Source organism: Chelonoidis abingdonii, chromosome 2, assembly GCF_003597395.2.
Source record: "Chelonoidis abingdonii isolate Lonesome George chromosome 2, CheloAbing_2.0, whole genome shotgun sequence".
NCBI lineage: Eukaryota > Metazoa > Chordata > Testudines > Testudinidae > Chelonoidis > Chelonoidis abingdonii.
In genome coordinates this window covers 252,808,865-252,833,555 of record NC_133770.1, presented here as the reverse complement: position 1 = coordinate 252,833,555, position 24,691 = coordinate 252,808,865, and the positions used below count along the sequence as shown (strand labels likewise).

At 42.7% G+C, this 24,691-nt stretch overlaps 1 protein-coding gene across 3 annotated transcripts in view; it reads right to left on the bottom strand.

Annotated features, from left to right (window-relative positions):
- The window catches only part of WWP1 (WW domain containing E3 ubiquitin protein ligase 1), a 161,174-nt gene that overhangs the window by 85,183 nt on the left and 51,300 nt on the right, over window positions 1-24,691 (bottom strand). For 2 of the 3 annotated variants that reach the window (XM_032786385.2, XM_032786365.2), the window contains exons 3-6: window positions 16,938-17,076; window positions 13,890-14,014; window positions 638-775; window positions 487-553 (exon numbers count right to left, since the gene is read on the bottom strand). In XM_032786385.2, the coding sequence (XP_032642276.1) occupies window positions 487-553; window positions 638-775; window positions 13,890-14,014; window positions 16,938-17,076 (469 nt within the window). The remainder of the gene's footprint in view (window positions 1-486; window positions 554-637; window positions 776-13,889; window positions 14,015-16,937; window positions 17,077-24,691) is intronic. The other variant, XM_032786375.2, reaches the window with a different exon arrangement.

The window sequence follows — 24,691 nt, the reverse complement described above, 5'->3', positions numbered from 1 at the left end:
CCAGATTCACAGTTCCTGATCCACTGAACTCCAGTGCAGCACTTCACAGATTTCAAGGCCAGGTGGACTCCATGTTTGGTCAGATGGACTTATATGCTTTGGCAGAAGACTAAACTAAACCATCAAGAAGTTGACCACTTACCTTGAGAACAAGGCACAACTACCCTATTATCAGCGGAAGAACAGAGATGTAAGCTGAAAAGCTATATTCACCTAATCTAAGTAATCCACACAAACTCTGTGAGACACCTATATGAATAAAGTTATTCATATGCAAATTTACAGCACTGGGCCCTTGGTGCTGCAATCCTTCCTTACTCAAGCAACACAACAAACGGAGTTCATGGAAGTGTAGGCTTGAAGTACTTAAGGCCTGAAGGTCAAAACCTGGTTCCCTGTGCAAAATTCAATTATGTCACTTAAAACGAAACAATGGCCATTATACGTCAAATACTGCAAAAAGTAAAAAATAATAATAATTCCAACCTGGATGTAGTTCTTGCCAAAATTTCTCTGTTTTCACGTATAGCATCACCATTTTGCTGGACTTCTACTAAACAATAAGAAATACATTAAATAGATTTTTTTTCTTCTTTTAAAATGTTAACAAAAACATGTGGGTATTATTTTAACTTACTGGTTGCTGGTGAACTGCAGTTTGTAAGAGATTCTTGTTCAACAACCAAACCATCAAGCACAACTGTCAGTTCACCTGTTTGCACCATGCCACTCTTGTTTTCTAAGGAGAGTTTCAATTGATCTTTCACCCCCTCCACTACAAGGGGAAAAAGAATAAATTCGGCATTAAATAGTTTTCCCCACAAAAACATACTAAAAATATTTTGTATAAAGTTGTATTACATATAAAAATTCTACACACTTTATATATACACACAAAGTTTTATCTGCTACTTGAAGAAAAAGTTACATATAGATTTATTCTAATATATATTATGGATACATCTATTTTTTCTAAATCTTCAGGTTTTGCTAATTTGTATTTTTAAAAACAAGCTTGCTGAATAAAATAATGAATTAAGATTTGATTTAAATAAGATGTGTATCCATTATTTTGCTGCTTTCTATTCCCTCACAGCAGGGAACCCTAAAATCACATGGGTTACACCACCATGTTTGATTATGTACACTGCAGAGTCCATAAATAGGAGTCCAGCTTTACATACAACTTTTGCTGTTATAAGGAGATAACAGGTCAGCAAAAGACATCTGGAATATGGCAAGCATTTATGGAACTCCGGTGTTGAAACCTCAGGACACTTGATGACAGACAAATGGTGAAATCCTGGCCTCACTGAGTCAATGGCAAAACTCCCATTCGCTTCAAAAGAGCCAGGATTTCACCTCAAGAATTTCCATGTGTCACTGTAACTTCAGAGTAGGTAGTGGACAGCTAAACATTGACAAGGTTTTACAGAAATTCAGGGATTCTGATTAAGGTTGTGTGAGGTTTTGAACAATAATGTAGTTTGCTGGAGAAGAAACATAGTGCCAGATCCTCAGCTGATTATCAATCAGCAGAGCTCCCGCTCAAGTCAATGGAGTTATGTCTATTTACACTGAGGTTATAGACTCTTAACCATTTCTTTTGCAGTAGGTGTTAGATTAGGTAGTTTCTAGCGCACACACTGTTGTCTCCAAGCTTTAGTGCTTCAGAAGGATAATTTACTTGGATTTCTCCAAGCTTATTGTTCCTATGATGCATTTTTGGAATCTTGTTACAGTTTAAACTCAAAATGTTTAAAGTAGCTATAACTAAATACTGGACTGTGAACCCTGATACATGCTTTACAAGGTACAGGGAGCTAAAACTATTAGATACACAAAACTTGTTTTCAATTCTTGACTATCTCCAAAAATCACTAATTCCAAAGACCAATAGGAAGGAAGGGAAATGTGGATTTAAGTAAGTAGTAAATACAAAACAATAAATAAAAAAAATAAATCACTGCTAATTTTCTGTCACTAACATACAGATCCTAACTCTGAAGATTATTAAATAATAAGAGTATTGCTAGACCAGTTAAAAAGAAACAAAAAAACTCTGCGCTACATTTTGACCCATTTGAGCCATCACTGGTGGGTTAAGAAGGCTGGCTTCTTCATAACAGGTGTATTCTACTATTCCAATACAAATAACTATGTAAAAATGGCATTAAAAGTAGAGTATATGTACCAGTAATTTAGGAATAAAAAAAAACACACTAAAGGGATGTTATGATTATATCAAAAATGATAGTTACCTTTTTTCGTAACTGGTGTTCTTAGATATGTGTTGCTCATTGACATTCCATGGTAGGTGTGTTGTGCTCACCATATGCACCAGTACCAGAAGTTTTTCCCTCAGTGGTATCTGTAGGGGACCAGCTCTGGCACCCTCTAGAATGGCACGCATATGCCATGATATGAGGGGTGCTGCTGGCTCCCCTCAACCTCAGGTCCTTCTTCCCAGAAACTCCAACAGTGGGGAAGCAAGGTGGGTCACGGAATGGACATGAGTAAGAGATCTCGAAGAACACCAGTTGCGAAAAAAGGTTGTTTTTTCTTCGTTGAGTGCTTGCTGATGTTCATTCCATTATAGGTGACTCCCTAGTAGTACCACTGAAGGTGAGTAGGAATTCATGGACATGTCGACTGCAACACAGCTGTGCCAAACCAGCACCGTCTCTTGCCTGCTGGGTGATGGTGTAGTGCATCGTGAACGTATGTGTACCAAAGACCACATTGCAGGTCTGCAGATGTCTGGGACAGGGATATGCGCCAAGAAGGCCGCCGAGGACGCTTGACCCCTAGTAGAGTGGGCCATCAATATAGGTGGCAGCTCGACCTGAGCCAGCTCATAACAGGTCTGGATGCAGGTGGTGATCCAATCTGAGATCTTCTGCAAGGACACCAGGAGGCCCTTCATCCTATCCGCTGTTGCCCTAAAGAGCAGGGTTGACCTGCAAAAGGCTTTGGTACGCCCTAGGTAGAACACTAGGGCGTGCCAGACATCCAAAGTGTGTAGTTGCCTCTCCTCACTGGTGGAGGGTGGCTTCGGGCAGAACACCAGGAGGAAAATATCCTGGTTGACATAAAAAGGGGACACCACTTGAGGCAGGAAAGCTGGATGGGGTCGCAGCTAGACCTTGTCCTTGCAGAATACTGTATACCAGGGGTTCTCAAATTGGGGGTCGGGACCCCTCAGGGGATCATGAGGTTATTACATGGGGGAGTCGCGAGCTGTCAACCTCCACCCCAAACCCCGCTTTGCCTCCAGCATTTATAATGGTGTTAAATATATAAAAAAGAGTTTTTAATTTATAAGGGGGGGCCGCACTCAGAGGCTTGCTATGTGAAAGGGGTCACCAGTAAAAAGTTTGAGAACCACTGCCATATACAGAGGCTCCGACATAAGGGCCTTAATCTAGGATACACACCTCGCCAAGGTAATGGCTACCAGGAAATCAACTTTCCACAACAGATGGGAGATGGAACAAGAAGCGGGCCCATTAGCCTAGAGAGCAGCAGGTTGAGTTCCCATTGGGGAACCAGATCCCGGACCGGGAGGAAGAACCTTTCAAGGCCCTTTAGGAATGTCATCAACACGTCATGCAAGAACACCAACTGGCCCTGGACGTGTGGGCAGAAGGCTGATATGGCTGTTCAACGCACTCTGATGGACGAAAGCACAAGGCCTTGGTGCTTTCCATGGAGCAGGTAATCCAAGATGGACTGCAGCGATGACCAGGTCGAGGACTAAGCTCCCTCCTAAACTGCACAGCTGGGTGGCTGCCCAGCAAGCTATCAAGAACTGTGCACTTCAGGTGTCCCTCCCCCTATTGCCCTACTGCTCCTTCCCTCTGCCTTGGAGCTGTTCTGGGAGCCTCCTGCTTGCTGTGCAGAGGAGGAAGGCGGAAACCACACTGATGTCAGGGTGTCCCACTCCTCTCACTCCTGCACTCCATCTCCACAGAGCAGAGGAGGGGGGACACAACAGGGCTCAAAATGGAGGGAGCTTGCTGGCAGCTGCTGCTGTGTCTGAACAAGTGCCGATCTACTTAAAAGGGCAGCGTACTTAAAGTGGGGGCAGAATAATTAAAGGGGCAATGCGCGTTTCTCTCTCTGTCTCTCTCTCTGTCACACACACACATATTTGTATTGTTGTTGCTGTTGTTATTTCTTTCAAAGAGTGTTCTTTTAGTTTTTGACTGGTCTATGCATTTCACAATTTTTACTTCTCTCTTACGCTTAAATTTAATTCTTTGAGTAGTGAGTTCCAAAATGACTTACCTGTCCTGGTAAGAGTAATTATCCCTTTGGTAACTTTTTAAAAACATATATTATATCTATGTTTTTGGTTTCTACTGGTGGTGGACATCTGCACATTACCTTAATATGGTGCATAGAACAAAATTCATTCCACACATGGGTGGAAACAATTAGAAGGAACACTGGTTGGGGAGATGCTACGCTGCAATGCCCAGCAGGAAAACCACTTCCACTTTGCCTGGTAACTCGCTCTGGTGGAGGGCTTTCTGCTTTCCAGGAGAATTTGCTGTACCTGGCTAGAGCAGGCCTGTTCCTCTTGGTTCAGCCATGCAGCAGCCAAGCCGTGAGATGAAGAGAGGGAAGGTTCGGGTGCAGAAGCCGACTGTGGTATCGGGCAGCTGAGCAATAACCATGTTGCAGCCACGGCCAGATCCATAAGCGTGCCAAACCAGTGCTGGCGAAGCCACACCATGATCATGACGACTTGCCCCTTTTGATTTTTCGATAGGACCTTGTTGATCAACAGAATCAGCAGGAACACATACATCAAATACCCTTCCCATGACAGGAAAAAGGCATTGGAAAGGGCGCCCCTGCCGAGGCATTGGAGAGGGCAGAACTGATAGCACTTCCTGTTTGGTCTGATGGCAAACAAGTCCACTTGGGGAGTATCCAACTTCTGGAAGAGCATCCAGGTGACCTCCGAGTGGAGCAACCACTATTGGTGAGAGAAAAAGGACCTGCTGAGGAAATCTGCCAGCATGTTCCAGACACCAGGGAGATGCAAAGCCTCCAGGTAGATTGTGCACTGGATGCAAAAGTCCTACAGGTGATGTGCTTCCTGACAGAGGGCCGACGAGCAAGCTCCCCCCTGCCTGTTGAGATAGAACATCGATGTCATGTTGGAAGGTCACCCTCAAGCATACCTTCAAAACACCAATTTACCACCCTGTTGGTTGCAGGTGGAGCTCGAGTGAGCGGAGGACGTTGGCTGGTGGCCCTGCTGGTGCTTATAGGTCTTGGCCTTCTTGCGGAAGGCCTCTGACCAAGGCTGACTGCTCAACCCCTGGGGCTGTTGTGGCTTAAATCGCTTTCTTGCCAGCCCTGGGGTGTACAGGCGCAGGGTCCACGAGGTTGCCCTTGAGTCTTTTAGAATGTGTAACTTGGCATCTGTTTCTTCACAGAACAGCACCTGGCCATCGAATGGGAGGTTCTGGATCAACTGCTGAACCTCCATGGGATGGCCCGAGGATTGCAACCAAGATCCTCATCTCATGGCTATAGCCAAGATCCTCATCTCATGGCTATAGCCAAGGCCAGGCTGCAGAGTCCGCTGCATCTGAGACAATTTGGAGGGCTGCCCTTGCCACTACCTTGCCCTCAACAAGGATTGCCAGGAATTCTTTCCTAGGGTCCTCAGGCAGCAAGTTCGAAGACTTAGCCATGGACTGCCAGATGTTAAAGTCACAGCAGTCAAGCAACGCCTGTTGGGTCACTACTCGTAGCTGGAAGTTGGAAGATGAATGAATTTTTCTTCCAAAGAGATCAAGCCTTTTGCCTCTATTTTTAGGCATCGCACCTGGCTGACCCTACCTTTTGTGCTCATTCAAGGACACCACCACCAGTGACCTTGGGACAGTGTGGGTGTAAAGGTATTCATAACTTTTAGCCAGCACGTAATATTTGTGTATTGCCTGCTTGGACATGGGGGCCAGTGACAAGGGCATCTGCCACAGGGACTTAGTAATTTTTGCCACTCCTTCATTCACTGCAGTGCCACCCTAGCAGGGGGCAGTCAAACTCAGCATGTCAAAGAGAAAGTCTGAGGGCTCCACCAACTCTTCATCTTCTAACCTCAGGTTTGAGGCAACCCTCTTCAAAAGTTCTTGGTGACGCCCAGGTGAGAGGTCCCTGTAATTGCCTCATTGAGAGAGGATGAAGGGGAGGTGGGTACTGGCGGGTCTGCTACCACCAACGCCTCCCCACGAGCACCTCCATTGGGGCCGGGTGACCCTGAGGAGTCCTCTCCAGTGTCACCTCCATGGCAGTGGGCGGGCAGGAGATAGTCGCCGACCACCTGTCCTATGCCCCGGAGGTTGACCTACATCCTTGTGAAGGCTGCGGGAATCCCCAGGGAGGTGCCTCCGATGAGTGACCCTGGCCCACTGGAAGGGTCTCCTCACTAACGGAGCCCAAGGAGGAGTCGCGTCCGGGGGATCAGGACGGTCTTGAGCCTGACTGTCTACTCTGGTCACATTGGTGCCGGCCTCAAGGCTCTGCTGGGGATCTGCACGAGGACGGTGACTTTCTGTGCCATGATACAGGAGACGGTGGCAGTATGCAGCAGATCGGCAACAGGAACCCAATGATCTACATCTATAACTCAGCAAGCGGTGCCAGTCTGTTGAGCTGCAGCGAGTAGGTCACTGTGCCGGGGAACGTTGGAGTGCCCATGGAAAGCTGTACCAGTGCTCTGGTAACAGGTAATGAGGCTCCCAAAACCTTGAATTGCTGGAGCAGTGCTGTACATTGGGAGAGCAGCTAGGACACTCCCAGCACCCAGGAAGCAGGGATGGGCGCACCTCTGATGGTCTGCACCGTTCCACTGGCAATCGCCGCTCTGAGCCTGAAGAGCACTGCCTGGCATGCAGGGATCGACACTGGGGACTCTGACAGGCGGGCTGACCCATGTTCGAGGCGTGGTAGCTCTGCACAGGTGAGTGCTGATGGGACACACTTTGTGGTGAGGAGCTCTGCCACACTGATGGGGACTTTTGGAAGGATCCTAAGTCAGGTTTACCCATGGAGTGGGGTACCGCTGTAACCGGCGTGGGCGACACCAGTAGGGGACAGGATGTCCGTAGCAGCCTGCAGGGTCTCCAGTGTGGACAACACCACCAGGTGCTGAATGCCCATGCCGCTTTCCAGGGTGGTGGGTGCTTCCTGAAGTGGACTAGCCCACTCGGCAGGAGCTGGGGCCCAACCTCCATCCGGATGTGAAGAGATGCCCCTCGCAGGTCTTTGCTCTCCTCCAGCCCTCTCCTTCCCCTTCAGGATACAGGAAAAGGTCACGCCATAGCCTTCCTTTGCTTTCTAGCCAGTACAGGGGACAGGGATCAGCCACGGTGCTAGAAGCAGAAACCGATCTGGATGGCTCTGGTGCTGGTGCAGTAAAAAAGTTCACAACGAGCAGCTGAGAGACAAGCTAGCCCAGGCAAGGATATGTTCCAGGACCATCACTGGAAGTAAGAAGGAACTGAGGGTAGGCGGAGCCGGCAGCACCCCCTCACACCACGACATACGCACACCACTGGAGAGGGCGCCAGAGCCAGTCCTCTATGGATATCACTGAGGGAAAAACTTCTGGCATCAGTGCATGTTGCGGAATGGAATGAACATGAGCAAGCACTCAAAGAAAAACCAAGCATTATAAATCCTGAAAATTTGGACTTACAGTTAAGTTATACTTAAAAGAAATGCAAACACATTAAGTATGAAAATAAACAAACAATCTTAACAGTCATCTGTAGCAAGGTCATGCAACAACACCACTTACGTTGTAGAGATTTTAGTGTTTGTGGTCTCAGATTATCTGCATCTTTAAAAATAGTTTTCATTAGTTCCCCCTCCCATCTTGCAGGGCACAATTAAAGTTGGTGTGCTTTAATTACATTTCAAATGTTGCTGTAGTCCTTTTGTCTTAAAATTTCCCTTTTTTATTACAAAAATGTCATACACAAACACTAAACAAGAAACCCAAAGCGAATGCTACCATAAGATAGTTCTAATTATTTTAAGATACGTATTTTTTTTAAATTGTATCTTCTCTATATGGAAAGTTTGAAGATTGTGCTATCATGTTACTAAGATTATTTGGGATAAAAAAAAATCTAACATGTTAAACTACTTCAAGAACCCATTTTAAAATTAATTATAACTCATTTCTGGATATACTTGTATTTTCTTAGCTCAAAGAGGAAGCACTAAATTTTGGAGAGGATATTCTGCATATTTAACAGATAAACAAGGTTGAATCTCTGCTCTAAGTGCAAAACAGAAAACATGTTTAACTATGGAGCCACGTCAGATATCTTCATAATACTAATGAAGACATTCCACTTAGAGGTGGGTTCCCCTTTGAATGTCTTGTAATAAGCGAGGAAGATGTAAAGAAACTTTTTTTACACTCTCAGTTTTCCCTCATTATAAATTCTGAGGTTTTGTATGACATCTATAGATTGGGAAAAATGAATTTGAGCTATTGATTTAGCTGGGATTTCAATGCCATTTTGGGGTGAAATTTAAAAGAAATTTCATATTCTAATGAAAAAACTAAAAGGAAAACAAGACAAAAATCTTGTAGCTCATTAGCTCTTCTGTCAGGGGCAACAGGTATCAGGGAGCTGCCTTATGCAAGAGAAAATGTAGGTGGACAAACACTAACGTGCTCAAAGGAACAAAGATGAATAAAAATTGATGATTTTTGTAAATCAGTTTATTTAAATTAACTACAGTTTTATTTTAAAACATAACCCTATTTAAAATTAAATTTGAAATAGACAATCTGTGTTAAAGCCTACAGGTATTATGATCTATTACAATCATTTAAACTAAATACAAAAATATTTAGTATATGTTTGCCACCAAGTTTTGAAGAAAGTCAAACCTTTGAACTGGTGGAAGGCACTGGCTAAGCATCTGTAACCAAAATTTGTTGATGTGCTAAACCAGCCTTTGACACCAGTAGCCTCTACTGCTCATGCAGACAGAATAATTTCTTCATTTCACTTTATTCAACTAGTTAAGTTTAATGACTAATTCATTCGAAGCTAAGACGCCAAGAGGGTGTTGAAAAACCAGGAAAACTTGTTTTCCTCATGCAATGAATAAAAACCAGGTGAGAGGATGAGCGCTACTAATTTTAAAATCCTAAAGGACACAGTGACCCAAAATAATCAGTTCAACTGACTAACTACAGATATTTATTTTGTTGAATAAATCAGTTAGTTTTAAATGCAAAACACGTTTTGATAAGCTTTTGTTAAACTTTCTTATGTATCCATCACTTTTAAACTCATTTTATGTATGAAAAAATTTAAATGGTTTTGTTTTTTAATTTAATTTGAATTTCCATCCCAACAGAGCTTCACACAAGTCACAAGTAAAAACAATCTAGTAAATAAGAAATACATCATTCATTGTTTTCTAACATAATGAAATAATGTGACAATTAAGAATTTGAACAAACATAAGATAAACTATATAACTGCTTACATAAATGTGTATAAATATAGTGTATCCTCCTAATTAGGAAAGAGAGACACTGAATTTAGTGTGAAGTCTATATTTAGTCGCAAATCTACATGTTTTAATGGTTACCAACAAATGAGAAATAACCTTCCTTCAGGAAAATAACTAAGTAGTACAAATGCAAAACATGATTAAAATCAATTATTTAAATCAACATTTCCAGCATGCGGATTTAAATCATACTTAAAATCAGAGATTTATAATCAATCCATCCTGAAGGAGGGAGGGATAGCTCAGTGGTTTGAGCACTGTCCTTCTAAACCCAGGGTTGAGAATTCAATCCTTGAGGGGGCCACTTAGGGATCTGGGGCAAAAATTGGTCCTGCTAGTGAAGGCAGGGGGCTGGACTCAATGACCTTTCAAGGTCCCTTCCAATTCCCCTCTCACCCCTATGGGTGGTATGTGTCTTCCTCAACCTCGGGTCCTCTATCAGAGGCCTGGGAGTATGAGGGTTCTGTGCAGTATCTTAGCTGTTCCTAGCACTGCACTCTTCTGGACAGAGAGCTCTGATGTTGTTCCTGGGATCTGTTGGAGCCACTCACCCAGCTTAGGAGTCACAGCCCCGAGTGCTCCTACCATCACTGGGACCACTTTGGCCTTCACTTTCCACATCCTTTCTAGTTCCTCTTTCAGGCCCTGGTACTTCTCCAGCTTCTCATATTCCTTCTTCCTGATGTTGCTGTCACTTGGCACTGCTATATCTATCACCACCGCTGTCTTCTGGTCCTTGTCTATTACCACGATGTCTGGTTGATTGGCCAGTACCTGCCTGTCCGTCTGGATCTGGAAGTCCCACAGAATCTTAGCCCTGCTATTCTCCACAACCTTCTGTGGAATCTCCCATCTGGTCTTGGGAGGGTCTAGCCCATACGCTGTGCAGATGTTCCTGTACACAATGCCAGCCACTTGGTTGTGCCGTTCAGTGTATGCTGTTCCTGCCTGCATCTTACATCCTGCCACTATGTGTTGGACTGTCTCTGAGGCCTCTCTGCACAGTCTGCACCTTGGGTCCTCTCTAGTGTGGTAGACACCTGCTTCAATGGATCTGGTGCTCAGTGCCTGTTCCTGTGCTGCTATGATCAGTGCCTCAGTGCTGTCTTTTAGTCCAGCCCTTTCCAGCCACTGGTAGGATTTCCCAATGTCAGCCACCTCAGCTATCTGTCGATGGTACATCCCATGCAGGGTCTTGTCTTGCCATGGCACTTCTTCTGCTTGGTCTTCCTCCCATGTCTGCTGCTGCCTCAGGCATTCTCTCAGCAGCTCATCTTTGGGGGCCATCTTACTGATGTACTCCTGGATGTTCCGGGTTTCATCCAGGACAGTGGCTTTGACGCTCACCAAGCCCCGCCCGCCTTCTTTCCGGCTGGTATACAGTCTCTGGGTGTTGGACTTGGGGTGGAAACCTCCGTGCATTGTGAGGAGCTTCCGGGTTTTCACATCGGCAGCCTCCATGTCCTCCTTTGGCCAGCTCACTATACCGGCAGGGTATCTGATGACCGGCAGGGCGTATCCGTTGATGGCGTGGATCTTGTTCTTCCCACTGAGCTGGCTCTTCAGGACCTGTCTTATCCTTTGGTGATACTTGGATGTTGCTGTCTTCCTTGCCTCCTCATCGTGGTTTCCATGTGACTGCGGGATGCCAAGGTACTTGTAGCTGGTCTGTATGTCTGCTATGTGGCCCGCTGGTAGTTCCACCCCATCAGTCTTGACTACCTTCCCTCTCTTCACTACCATCCGGCCACACTTCTCCAGTCCGAATGACATCCCGATATCCTCACTGTAGATCCGCGTCAGGTGGATTAGCGAGTCGATGTCTCGTTCATTCTTAGCATACAGCTTGATGTCATCCATGTAGAGGAGGTGGCTGATGGTAGTTCCACTCCTGAACCTGTACCCGTATCCAGTCCTTGTGATTATCTGGCTGAGGGGGTTTAAGCCTATGCAGAACAGCAGCGGGGACAGTGCATCACCTTGGTATATGCCACACTTGATGGCCACTTGTGCAAGCTGCCTTGAGTTGACTTCCAGTGTTGTCTTCCATAGTCCCATTGAGTTCTTGAGGAAGGTCCTTAGTGTCCTGTTGACTTTGTATAGCGCCAGACATTCACAGATCCACGTGTGCGGCATTGAGTCGTAGGCTTTCCTGTAGTCAATCCAGGCTGTGCTCAGATTGGTCTGTCTAGACCTTGAGTCTTGGGCGACTGCTCTATCTATGAGCAACTGGTGTTTTGAGCCTCTGGTGTTGTTCCCAATGCCCTTCTGAGCTGTGCTCATGTACTGGCCCATATGGTCCTGTAGCTTGGCAGCTATGATGCCTGATAAGACTTTCCATGTTGTGGGGAGGCAGGTTATTGGCCGGTAGTTGGACGGTTCTGTCCCCTTGCAGGGGTCTTTCATGATCAGCACTGTCCTTCCTTGTGTTAGCCAGTTTGGGTGGGAGCCTGCTGCTAGCAGCTGGTTCATCTGTGCTGCTAGGCGTTCATGCACTGCTGTTAGTTTCTTTAGCCAGTAGGTGTGGATCATGTCTGGTCCAGGTGCTGTCCAGCTCTTCATGTTCTTGACCCGCTGCTGGATGTCTTCTACTGTGATGGTGACTGGTTTCTGTTCTGGGAGATTGCTGTGCTCTGTTCTCAGGTCCTGCAGCCACTTTGCACTGGTGTTATGAGTCTTCTTTTTCTCCCATATGTTCTTCCAGTACTGTTCAGTTTCTGCTGCTGGTGGCTCTGCTGTTATTGTGTTGTTGCACTGCAGTTGGGAGTACACCTTGGATGGTTCTTTGGAGAACAGGGCATTTACTTTTTTGGCCTCTGCTTCTCTAGTGTATCTCCTTAGCCTGGTAGCCAGTGCTGTGAGCCTTTGTTTAGCAGTCTCTAGGGCTTCAGATGGAGTCAGGCCCTTGTATTTTTTCAGTAGCCGAGTCTTATCCTTAATCTCTACACCCTTCTGTAGTTCCACCAGCTGACTAACTTCTCTCCGAGTCGCCTTGATCTTATCCTCCAACCTCATTTTCCAGGGTGGGTACATACTGTTGTTCTTCTTGATCGTGTAGCCAAGCATCTCCAGGATTACAGAGGCTGTAGCGTATACCAGTTCATTGGTTTGAGTTATGGTGGTAGTAGGGATTGTCATGAGGGCTCTATTGGCATCTTCTAACATACTATCTGATGGTACTTCTCCACTGAGCCTTGGTAATCAGTCTCGAGGATTGACTGTAGCTAGTTTCTCCATGATCTTATGCCTCATATCAGCTGCTGTGCTCTGCAATGGAGGGGGTGGCAGTGAAGTTTCAGCTTCAGGTGTGGGCTGCACATCCACTTGTTCTTCCAGGTCTTCTTGAGTCTGGGATGTAATGTGGAGTTGGTCTATCTCAAGCTGTGAGAGCAGCTTCCTCTTTACTATGTTGAAGCGTTGGGTAACTAGCTGTTTCTCAGTAAGTGTGGATGTAGGTCTTTTGTCCATCCACAGTCCCCTCATACGTTTCATATATCCCCTCTCATTAGGTCTACTGTTGTAGTAGCATTCCATCAATTCCAGGTTCTCTTGTCTCGTCCATGAATGGTTTGTTCCAGTAGCCCACTTATCGTCAGATTGTCCTGGTTCCTCAACATCTGGCGCGGACCTTGTTAATCCGGGCGACGTCCGAGCCGGCATGACTCTCCTAGTTCGTGTCACTCTCATATTTGAGGTAGGCAGGTGAAGCGTTAGGGGGTCTTTTGCCCAAGGACCCCTACTGGAAAGTTGGGTACCAACCGGGATTTGAACCCCGATCTCTCGTATCAAAGGGCGGCGCTCTTAACCACTACGCTATCCAGTCGCTTATATATATATTTTTTGAAGGAAGGGTCAATTATTTTGTTCAACATTGGGTTCTAATACCATCTATCACAGTGGAATGAAATTTGGCCCATTAAGTTATGAATTCAGGGAAAACTAGAGAGCCTTGCATATGGCTAAACATTTTTCCATTTTGAGGGTTGCATGAAATGTTTGGCCTTTTGGAGGGGTTGCAGTAGATCCTGCTGAACAATGGAAATTCTATAACTAATCAGAGAAAATGTATATCCTCATATCTTTATTTAATAGTTTCCTCTCATTTTTTTCAGTAGTTATTTAATATACTATTATTTGAAAATATTTATCTCTTCCTATAAATTTAAATCTCTCTCTATAACCCAAAAAGAAGGTCATGAAGATCTATTTTAAATTACATAATAATATTTTGTCATTATATCAAAGCTACCAAAATTAATGTAATTGAAATAATCAATTAATTTGTCTCCTTAATCAATATGCCCTCCATAAAAACTTACATTTTCTATTGTGTGTTTCCAAAGCTTCTCTCAAGTCTACAGTGGCTCTTCCTAATAAAACATCAGCTTTTAAAGTGTGATGGCTCCACACTCGAAATTCCAACGTAGTCTGTGGAGTCACATTCCTGTATATAAAACATTTTTTTTAAATTAAGCTGTAGGTGCTCATCTTTCATTATTATAAATGTATTATCTATCTTAATCAGTTTCCCCATAACTACTGTAATTATTGGTAGTGACTTTTTTTTTTTTAAAAAACTATATCACAAAAGCACTGTGAAACAGAAAAAACAATGTAACATCTCTCAGGCACAGATCAGGACTAAGGTATGTTATTACAATAGTGTGAAAATACTTGGGAGCACAACTACTTACATTAAGAGCAGCAAGGAGTCCTGTGGCACCTTATAGACTAACATGCATCCGACGAAGTGGGTATTCACCCATGAAAGCTCATGCTCCAAAATGTCTGTTAGTCTATAAGGCGCCACAGGACTCTTTGCTGCTTTTACAGATCCAGACTGTATCTGTAAAAGCAGCAAAGGCTACCCCTCTGATACTTACATTAAGTTCAGATTTCAGTTATGCGTCAATTTCACACAGTTATTTGTTTTTTAAAAAAAACTGTTTTCCACCATACATAATTTTAAATACAAACTTACTTCCAATATTTGTCAATAGGAAAAAAAATGCTAGGTTTGATTTTAAGCTTGTATCATTAAAGAGAACGCTGAATAGCCACTGCTGATCAAGAATACTGAAATTAACTGCTCAGATGCCCTCTAACATATTAATTTATGAATTGAACACACATACAATATTAAAAACCATTTTTTTAAAAATGCTCTTAAAATTAAAACAAAAAAAACCACCCCAAGTGATGAGACTAAAATACACCATTGGAGGAAAGAGGCAAGATAACCAAAATGGAACAAACAGTGATTATATTACAAACACTTTTTGGGGCAAAAATTTGTTGTTGTTTTTTTTTAAAGTTGGGAAAAATTAGCTAAGATATCACGGGAAGCAAATTTTCTACCTTAGGGGCTACAGCATGAGTGCCTGCCAATTAAAGACAATGTGGGACCCCAAGAATAGGTATCCTTCAAAACAAGATCTCAAATACAGCATGGGCCAACATTGTTCAAAATCTTAAACTAGCTCTATTGATCTTCTTAAAAGTAATGTAAATAAGTAAATTAAAGTAATTCTTTAATGGATGAGCATATTATAAGCAGACAACATAGATCATGGTTACTAAAATAAATAAGCAAATATGCTGCTTCATTCAGAACGAGCTGTAACACAGATCTACTAAAAACCCAGCTAAAAGAAAATTAGAGCAATGTAAACTTGTCATCACAATGGTCTACAGTGTTTACACAAGGTCATATAAGTGAACTTGTTCTCAACACAAATTGTGCAACTAAAGCACCTTGATACTGTGACCCAAAGCACCCCTGGCTTCACACCTTACACATTATTCTAATAATCTTTGTAAAAATATGTCTCGTAGGGTATCATCTAAAAACTAATAATTCACTAGTCAATATCATGATCAAATGTATGTAGCAACTTTATATGTAAAGTTTGAATTCCCCTGTATAATGTTATTAGCACATGTTCAAAACCAGGCAGCCCTTCCAGGGCAAAAATCGTTAGACAGGTCTACCCTAAACAATGGAGTGTGCGTTTACTCCATTTTACATGTAAGCAGTAAACTGATTCATCAAGACAGCAGAGGGAAGAAATGGCAAGAAATAGAACTTCGAGGGGTATCCTTCAGAACAATTCACTTCCAAGATTCACCGACTATAAAAGAAAGAGGCATAGGACCTCCCCCCCCCTGAGCCCCGCCCAAATTATCTCTTTCACCTACAAAGACAGACAGCAACACCTTTGGACCTCTGACTGACGGTCAGTCACCATCTTACTGGAAGACTGTGGGAAAGAAGGGCCATCTTGAACAAAGTCTTGAACTAAAACTTACTAGATGAAGTTTTAGACTTTTCATATGTGTTCTCACTTTTATTTGCTTGTAACCGTCTATAACTTTATCGCTTGTACTTTAACTCACTTAAAATCGTACCTTCTTTTGTTGATCAACTTGTTTTACAATTAGACTAACAGTGCTGTGTTTGTACTAAAGTGAATGTCAACTCCAGTTAATGTGGCAAACTGGTGTGTTTGGTCTTCTTATGCCTCTGAATATTGCAAGAGAAGGCTGGACATATCACAGCACACAGGTTTGTGGATGTTCAGGACTGCAGCTGTGTTGGGGTCACCTGCTAACATTAACCAGGTCTAATAAAGACAGAAGCGTGTCTGTGATAACTGCTGGCTGGCTGTTGGATTCAAATTGGTCAAATCAGAGCTGTACAGCATACAGAACATGAAGTGCATGTGGACTGTGTGTATGTCCCAGACAGCAAGCCACAAGTAGCAGAGACATTTTGGGGCATTCAGGGTTGAAACACAAGTGATGACACCACTACTCACTGATTTTAATTGCACCCTAGAACATGGCAGATACCTCATCATTGGCTTTTCATGAAAAGTTTGTGGTCAAAAGCAATACCAAGATTCTCAATTTGATGACACACCTCTGACTTGACCTCTCAAAGGGAAACACAAAGAAAGAATGATCCTCCTCAAAACAATCTCTATCCACCAACAGGATTTCTGTTTTTCTATGGGTGAGAACAAGATTACTGATGCATCCAGTTGGCAACATCCTGTAAGAATTCCTACATAGCACAGACTGAGCTGAACACAGTCCATAGTGCAAGAGATGCACAATTATGTATCACGTGTATATAAAGATATCCCACTCCTGTTTAGAAATAATCTTGCCAAGACACTTCATATACACATTGAGCAACAACAGTTATTTTAGGACAAATATTGCCATTAGATACATTCAACTTTCAATTAAGTTAAAAGGAAGTTGTGTGTATGCAGCCAACAGCAGAGTTTGATAAATTTTTGTCTCTAATGTTTGATTAATAAATTATATTTTACAAAGCTAGAAAAAGCTTTTCTACTTACACAGTCAACTGTTCATCCCATTTTGGATTTGAAGAACTATTTGATTTTGCTGTTTTCTTGATTTCTCCATCTGCAGCTAATTCTGTATAAATGGCTGTTCCAAACCAGTTCTTTTTCCTTTTCAATTTGGCACTAGAAACTAACAAACAAAAACAGATTGATTGTTTATAATTACTGGAGCACATTTCTTGCTGAAAAACAACAAAAAGGACTTGAAGTCATTGTATCCCACCCCTCTACCAGGGCAATAATCATATTTCAAAGAGCAAACTCATTTTGCTAGGTAACAGCAATATCATTTCCAAAGATATCCTAGATGTAGCTAAGATAGATGAGGCATGTTCCCTTAAACACAGGTAAGTAATTTCAAGATAGGCATTCTGCAACATGATTAGCAAACCTGTGCAACTACTATGAGAGAGAAAAAAATCAGTCTTCTAGGTTTTTCTTTGTTCATTCCCCCACCCTTTCTACTTTCCTTCTTTCTCTTCCAACTCTTCTTTTAAGTGCAAACTATTAAGTACAACATTTATCAGTAATTGAGTTGGGCAAGTTCGATACAGGCTTTAAATTAGGTGTGATCATGGGGATCACAAATTTTTAAGACCACTTATGCACATTTCAGAATCCTACTCTATCACAGGGCAAGCTGCGTCTACATGGAGCAAGTCTTGGTCAATACCTGGCCTACTGGAATCCGGGAAGTCGAAACCTTCTATTTTATATAGGTTTTTATACCACACTATTCATCGTAATAGCTGAACACCTTTCAATAATGCACTAAACAACGTGACTACACATCCTCTCCCTATTGAGGAGAAGCTCCTAAATCAGCCTGCAGAAATAAAAAAAAAGTTCTCTTACATGTTCACCAGCTCTGCAGCTGCTCTAAAAAGTCTGTATGTAGAGAGGAAATATCCGGTATCCTGAGCAGAGGCCTGCAGTTCAAATCTACAGCAATTCAGAGACAGCAAGTGCATGAAGAGGTTACTCTCCATGCCCAGTTCAAGTTCCTCTCCAGAAGGCTACTCTGTCACTTCCTCACTCAGACAAAATAATGTGCCTTCCTCTAAACTTCCTATAACGATCAACAAAAGCTGCTAACCTTTTAAGTTATTTTCTACACACCATTTTTTTAAAAATAAGCTGATGGCCTGAGGTCCACTAGGCTTATAGGTTCCAGACAGTTTTAGGTATTGCCTGCAGACAAATTTTAGGTATTTTACAGATCTCTTCCTCTTCCACCACCTATATCTCATCTGATCCTCCAAACTACTCCCACCCTCAGCTAAAAGGGTTGAGGACTTTTAGCTGTTTGACTGTATAACACTCCTCTGCTCCCTCTCACTATGTGTGTCCCTCTCTTAGAATAGGTGAGAGGCAGTTGGACTGGAGCTGATGGAAAGGGAAATAAGAGAAGGCCTGTCATGAGATACTCCTGGATCACAGAACCGTGAAGTGCGCCAGATTTCTATGAAGCATGTTTCAGTTACCACCAGAATATTCAGGATGGGATTTTCCAAAGAGTCCGAAGGGAGCTGAAGCACCCAGCTTCAACTGAATTTAATGAGAGTCATAGACTTAATCCCTTTAGTTTCCTTTGATAATTCTACCCTTATTCCCATGTTTACTTATATCATAAGGGGAAATGTTGCCTGACACTACAAACTGTGAGACTTGAATCACTAGAGAAATAAACCTAGGGAAGATACTTTCTTCTGAAAATTCTGTAAATTATATTTTTACCTGTACAGAGAGCTTCAGTAGCCCTTTCATATTTGCACATTTTTGGCATTTTAAAGTGGGAACTGCAACACTAGCATATTACGACCATACCTGTATTTTAACAAGCTTTCCTTTAATTTAGGCTCCTTTCACAGATTCCAGTCCCAGATAGGACCATTGTGATCATCTAATTTGACCTCCTGTATAACACAGATCACAGAACTCTGTACATCAGTCTTCAATGCAGATGATGGGAGGGAGATTCCCACATATGAGACGTTCTTTGTAGGTAACAAATCTGAGTAACAGTCCCAGACTGAGGTAGCAATAGACAAGGTTTTGGAACAGATTGATACATTTGACAGTAATAAATCACCAGGACCAGAAGTCACCAAATGAAATTAACAGGCAACAGGTTTAAAACAAGTCGCTGATTCCCCAGAGATCCCTCTAGAGCAGGGGTTCCCAAACTTGCTTCGAGGCTTGTTCAGGGTAAGCCTCTGGCAGGCCGTGACACACTTTGCAGGGCTTTGGAGCTGTGCTCCGGCTCTGCTCCAGCTCCAGGCAAAAACCTGCACTGCTGTAGAGCTGCTCCATGCTCCAGCTCCGGACTCCACTCCAAAGTCCTGATGCTTTGATTACCTGAGCGTCCGCAGGTATGGCTGCTCGCAGCTCCCAGTGGCCATGGGGCCAAAATAGCTTGAGTGTCAGTAACATACTCTTGAAAATGCCCTGAAAAAAAGAAGGGAAGACCAGCAAGGGTTCCTTGCTAGCAACCACAGAAAAAGAGCTGGATGTAGAGGAGCTGCAAAAGTCGCTTGTGCCTGACTTATGTCTAAACTTGGGATCTCTGTCTTAATGCAGTTTTATTGATAGAAATGTGATTTCTGTGGCATTAAGGGTTTTGGGTTGGGATTTAAATCCCAGAAAAATAAATCAATCTTATTTTCATGTTACTGCAGTTGGTCATTAAACACAGATTTTTTCATATGTTGCTGTCCATAATCCTGTTTGCATAGTCTGTAGTATAGAGCAGAGCAATATGAAAGATTTACATGAAGAACATACACATAGATAAGAATTCTAATTCCTGCATTAACAGAAGTAAGTTTGAGTTGTTTTTCAAACCTATATATTTAAGTCAAGGGAACTCTTCCTTCTGTGGAAGTTTTTTTCACAGAAGGTTCATCTGATCAATAGCAGCCTCTGCCTTAGTACTAGCAAATTCATTTTTATAATTTGTTTGTCATTAAATTGGTGGAGAGCAATTTGGATATTTATAAAAAAAATTCTTAGAAGACATTTACTTTCAAGTCTGCTGGGATAAAATTTGATCTCATGTACAAAAGCGTGTCCACTAGCATGATTTTTGTGCTCTGTAATATGTAATATCTGTAGATTTTTGTGCTCTGTAATATCCTTAGTTATCTGAAGCAGGGTTGGTTTTGGCACCTAATATCTGTCTGTTACAGCTATCTCCCTATTCCATTTTGTTTCTTACAGCTGTCCCCATACTCCATTTTGTTTTTGTTCCCCTCCTGTGGCCGCCCCTCCCTGGCTGTTAAGTTGTTTACCGGGGCCACTGCCCTTCTCAAAGGGAGGGCCCCTTAAGTTGTTTACCAAGAGCCATTGCCCTTCTCAAAGGGATGGCCACTTGTGCTGGGATCACTGCCCTGTTCAAGAGGTTAGGTTAGCTCCTGTTATCACCTTGTTAAACCTGGGCTTGGTGTAGGGTAGGCAATATCCAGAGCTGCAAAGACCTATTGTGTTTTTAAGATCCTGCGCATGAGTCATAGGCCTCATGTGCTTTTGGAGTCACCTATTGCACAGGACTCTGCCCAGGCATGTCTCTGTGCTCACCTGCAGGTTCCCTGCCTCCTCTCCTCCCTGTATCAAAGAGGAGCCAATGCAAAAGTACTGGTGGAAACTGCCTAAGTTTGCCTTTAAAACCAGACATTTTTCTGATCAGACCCTGGAGAAGGTCCTTGTTTGCCACCTGGTCTGATCAGCTAGGGGTCTTTGGGGGGCCTCCTCTCGCTTCTCGTTTGTTTTTGAGCATCCCCCGTTTTTTAAACTCCCCTCCTACGAACAACTCCCGAATTTTGTGCCTGGAGATCTCCTGATTACTAAAGCGAATCGATCCTCTCTCCATCCTCCGATGCTACTGCTGTTCCTGTCTCTCTGTTTGCTGCCGTCCTGGGGATTGTAAGAGTTTTCTCTTGCAGGCTCCCCTGTCCTGGCTGCTGGCCCTGTTTTCCCAAGCAGACAGACCCAAGCTAACTCCTTGGTCTGTATCTATAATCTGATTCTTGCTCCGCAGCGCCTTTGCTGCTAAAAATAAGTTGTGCCGCTGCTGTGCCGCTGCTGGGCTCTCTGCTGCCTTCCTGGACTGTATCCTGGGCTACCAGCTTGCAGGCCCCTCCCCCACTGCTGCTAAGGTGCACCTATTAGAATCAGGTTCTTAGTCTAGATAAGTTGTAATTTCATTTTGCATAGCTGTGGTTAAAGTTAGGTTTAGAGAATTGTTGTATTGTGCTCAGTAAGTTAGGTTTAAAAAATTTGTTGCATTGTGTTCTGTTACTTGCTAATTTGTGTAGTCTTGGTTAAGTTAGATCATAGATAAGATTTTGCTGTGTTCTGTATAATTGTGGTTAAGTCTGTCTTCCCGCTGCCCCAAACCTCAATTGTATTACTGAAGTCTAGCATAAAACCCCATTGGTTACCTTTTTTCTCTCTAACACACCTCACATTTTACATGTATACCACTGTGACACACTTTACCTAAAGTTTGTTGGATATTTAACACATTTTTCCCATAACTGTTAGTTGGTTATATGCTGCTGTACACACCCCTTTACATAAGAAATTGTTAGCTACCTGTTACATTTATATTTCAGTGTTAATCAGTTACCAACTGTATTGTACCCACTGTGTTTGTACCCCACTATTGAAACCCCTATACTATTTACTAAAAGAAACCCCTCCCCAATTGTCTACCTTAACAAACCCCATACCCCTCACAATTGAATTTTCCCTGTTTTTTGCATTTTCTTAATAAAGTTTATTTTGTACCCCACCAGTGCAGTAGTTGTCCCCCAAGATCCCCTACCTGCTAGCAGGGTCAATATCCATCCTTGGATTATATCCAAGTATACCTAATGAGTCTTTGGCAGCAATTTTGTTCACTTGTAGAACCCTCAGAATGAGAATTATTTTTTATCCATAGCCAGGAATAAACTTTTTCTTTAGAATAATTACCAAAATATTTTGCCTTTTTTTCCCTAGATCTGTCCCTCTCTCAGATATTCAAACTTCCTACTCAAAGTCTGTTTTCTAGGCATCTAAGGTTGTATTTTGGCAACAGTATGTGTAAACACCCCAAATACAGGAATTTAAAGTCTGCATGCTCACAAGTATTATAGTTACTTATTTAGGAAATTTCTTATATGTCACCAGAACTCTGTTGCCATCAGTAGCATAAATAGTATTTTCTAAACTTCTTCTAGCATAGTGAATAATCCTTAAATTTTACCAGGTTCTTCTATAATAGTAGAGAATTCCCATGATGAAGGTCTGAAATGCCCCTCCCTACCAACCTTTATGTAAAGACCTTTCCTTTCTTTTCTAATCTGAGAGAGGGAAAGGAGCATATTCTTTCCCACTATTTGAATTCGGTTTTCCTTAACTCTTATTATTGTTCTGTTCTCTTTTCAGCAGTTTATCGGCATTGTCTTGGAGATGCTGCAGTGAGAAACTTTTTCAGAAGCATCTTGAATCCAGTCCTCCCCCATTGGTTGACACAGGACCTTCTGTGATTACTAAAAGCCTTCCATGTCATGAAAGCACAATATATACACCAACCATAACAGTACAAGCTGAGGTGTATTTGGGTTTGCTAGGCCTAATATTTGCATAATTAAATAGAGAACCATATACAATGAGCCTACTTATTAAGACATTTTGGGGCTGAATAATTTTGATAATTTTCCTTTTAACAGGAAGACTAATAGTGGTAAGTAGAACTGAGAAAATAATGGATTTTTTTTAATTGAGGGACTGAACCACAAAATCCAGTGGGAAGGTGGGGGGGGGGGCACCAAGTTTCAAAATTTTTCATCAAATTGAAAAATTTGGGGTGGGGATGGAATAAATTTATCCAGATGTTTCAGGTCAGTCCAAAAGAAAATTTGTCAGCATTTTGATTCATTCAGGCCATTTCAAGTGTTTTCCATCTTTTTTTTTTTTTTGGGGGGGGGGGGGGGGTGGGTGTTAAAAATTGGCCGAATTTGAATTTGAAATGCTGTTTCTAAATGTTTTGACACAGTATAAATAAAAAGAGATGGCTGACATGGGAGCACTCTGTGCTATGGGAGCTGAAGGTGGCACCATAGCTTGTGGAGAATGGAGCAGTGCCTCATCTCTAAGCGACTTCATCTGTGCCATGACAGAGGAGATAGGCTTCTGTTTCTCTCTCAACTCCAAGTCTGCCTGCTTGGGGCCGCTGGCTTTCACAGTACATGCGGTACCAGAGGATCCCGGTGCCTCATATGTACTCAGCTGTGGTGTGGTTGGTACCGAGGATATAGAATGAGCTGGAGATCGTTTCTTTTTCGGAGGCTTTTTAAGAGGTGAGTGAGCCTTCCTCTGTGAGGAGGGTGAAAACTGCCTTTCAGAAGGAGTTTTAGGAGACCATTTTCCAGAGAGGGTCTGCTGTTGGGGATTGGATGCCAGGCACAGGGACTTCTCTGCTGAGATAAGTTTAAGACGTAGGGCTCTGTCCTTCCTGGTGCGACCCTTTAAGTTGCTGCAATGAGAGCACTTTTGTGAGACGTGTCTCACAACTAGGCACCAGATGCACTGAGAGCGTCCGTCAGAGACCAGGATCGCCTCCCAGCAGGAAAGACAGCACTTAAAGCCTGGTGAACGGGGCATGGCCCAAACTGTAGTGGTTCAGCCTTAAGGGGTATTCAAATGTGAAGGAAAGGAAAGGGAAAAGGGGAGAAAGGGATAACTAAAACTAACTAGCGTACGGAAGACGATTCTAATCCTAAAGATAACTATCAATTTTAATACTGTGGGGAGCTCTGTCTCAGGCTGAGGATGGTGTAGAAGGAACTGAGGAGAGTCTGGACACATGGCCCTCGATAGGCGCCAAAAACAGCACGAAACGGGGAGAGTGTATGCACGACCCAGACAACCACTGCAGCTGAAATTCTCCAATCAAAGGCGCAGGGACACACATTCACCTCGAGTGGAGCACCCACAGAGAGACTTCTCAAAGAAGAACTGGATGCCTTCTTCTGTTTCCAGGTGCTTAGCCCTTAGTGACTTCCACCAGTTCAGTGATTTGAATTTCTTTAAAATTTTGTCAGAAAACATGTGCCGTTTGAATATTATTTGTATTTAATTTAAATGATTTTAAGAGATTATAAATTTAGGCCTTAAGAGAAGTTGTCAATTCAAATTTAATTTTAGAAGAGGTTTATTTCTTGAAAAGAAAAAAAGCATTTAATTTAAAAAAAAATAATTTTTTTTTTAAAAGATTGATTTTTATTCACCATGGGAAGTATGAGGGCACTTGGGACATAGAGACAGTTCCCACAGACACCGTTGGCCAAAATATTCTGATCATAAGTTCATGCACCAAGAATGGAATCTATACAGAAAAAAAATCACTCAAAGAAGAAAGTTTAGATCTCCAAATCATCTGATGCTCTCTGTATTAAATTAATTGGAGATGATGTTCTATAGCAATGTCACAAATTCAGAAGCTAGCAACTTTTAAAATTAGACTAAATTACGGTCCTGAGTAGATCACACCTGAGTTCAGTAAAATAAGCTTTTTTATTTGCTATGTTAGGCCTCAGTATCCTGCAAATAAATATAACAATGCCATAATCACCATCTCATCCTCCTCACTGCAGTTTCCCCCATCATAATTCTGCATACAACCAGCTTCCTCCACATTTCTCCCCACAGTTGCTCTCCCCACTCCAAATCCAATACAAATAATCCAGCTCCATGCCCCC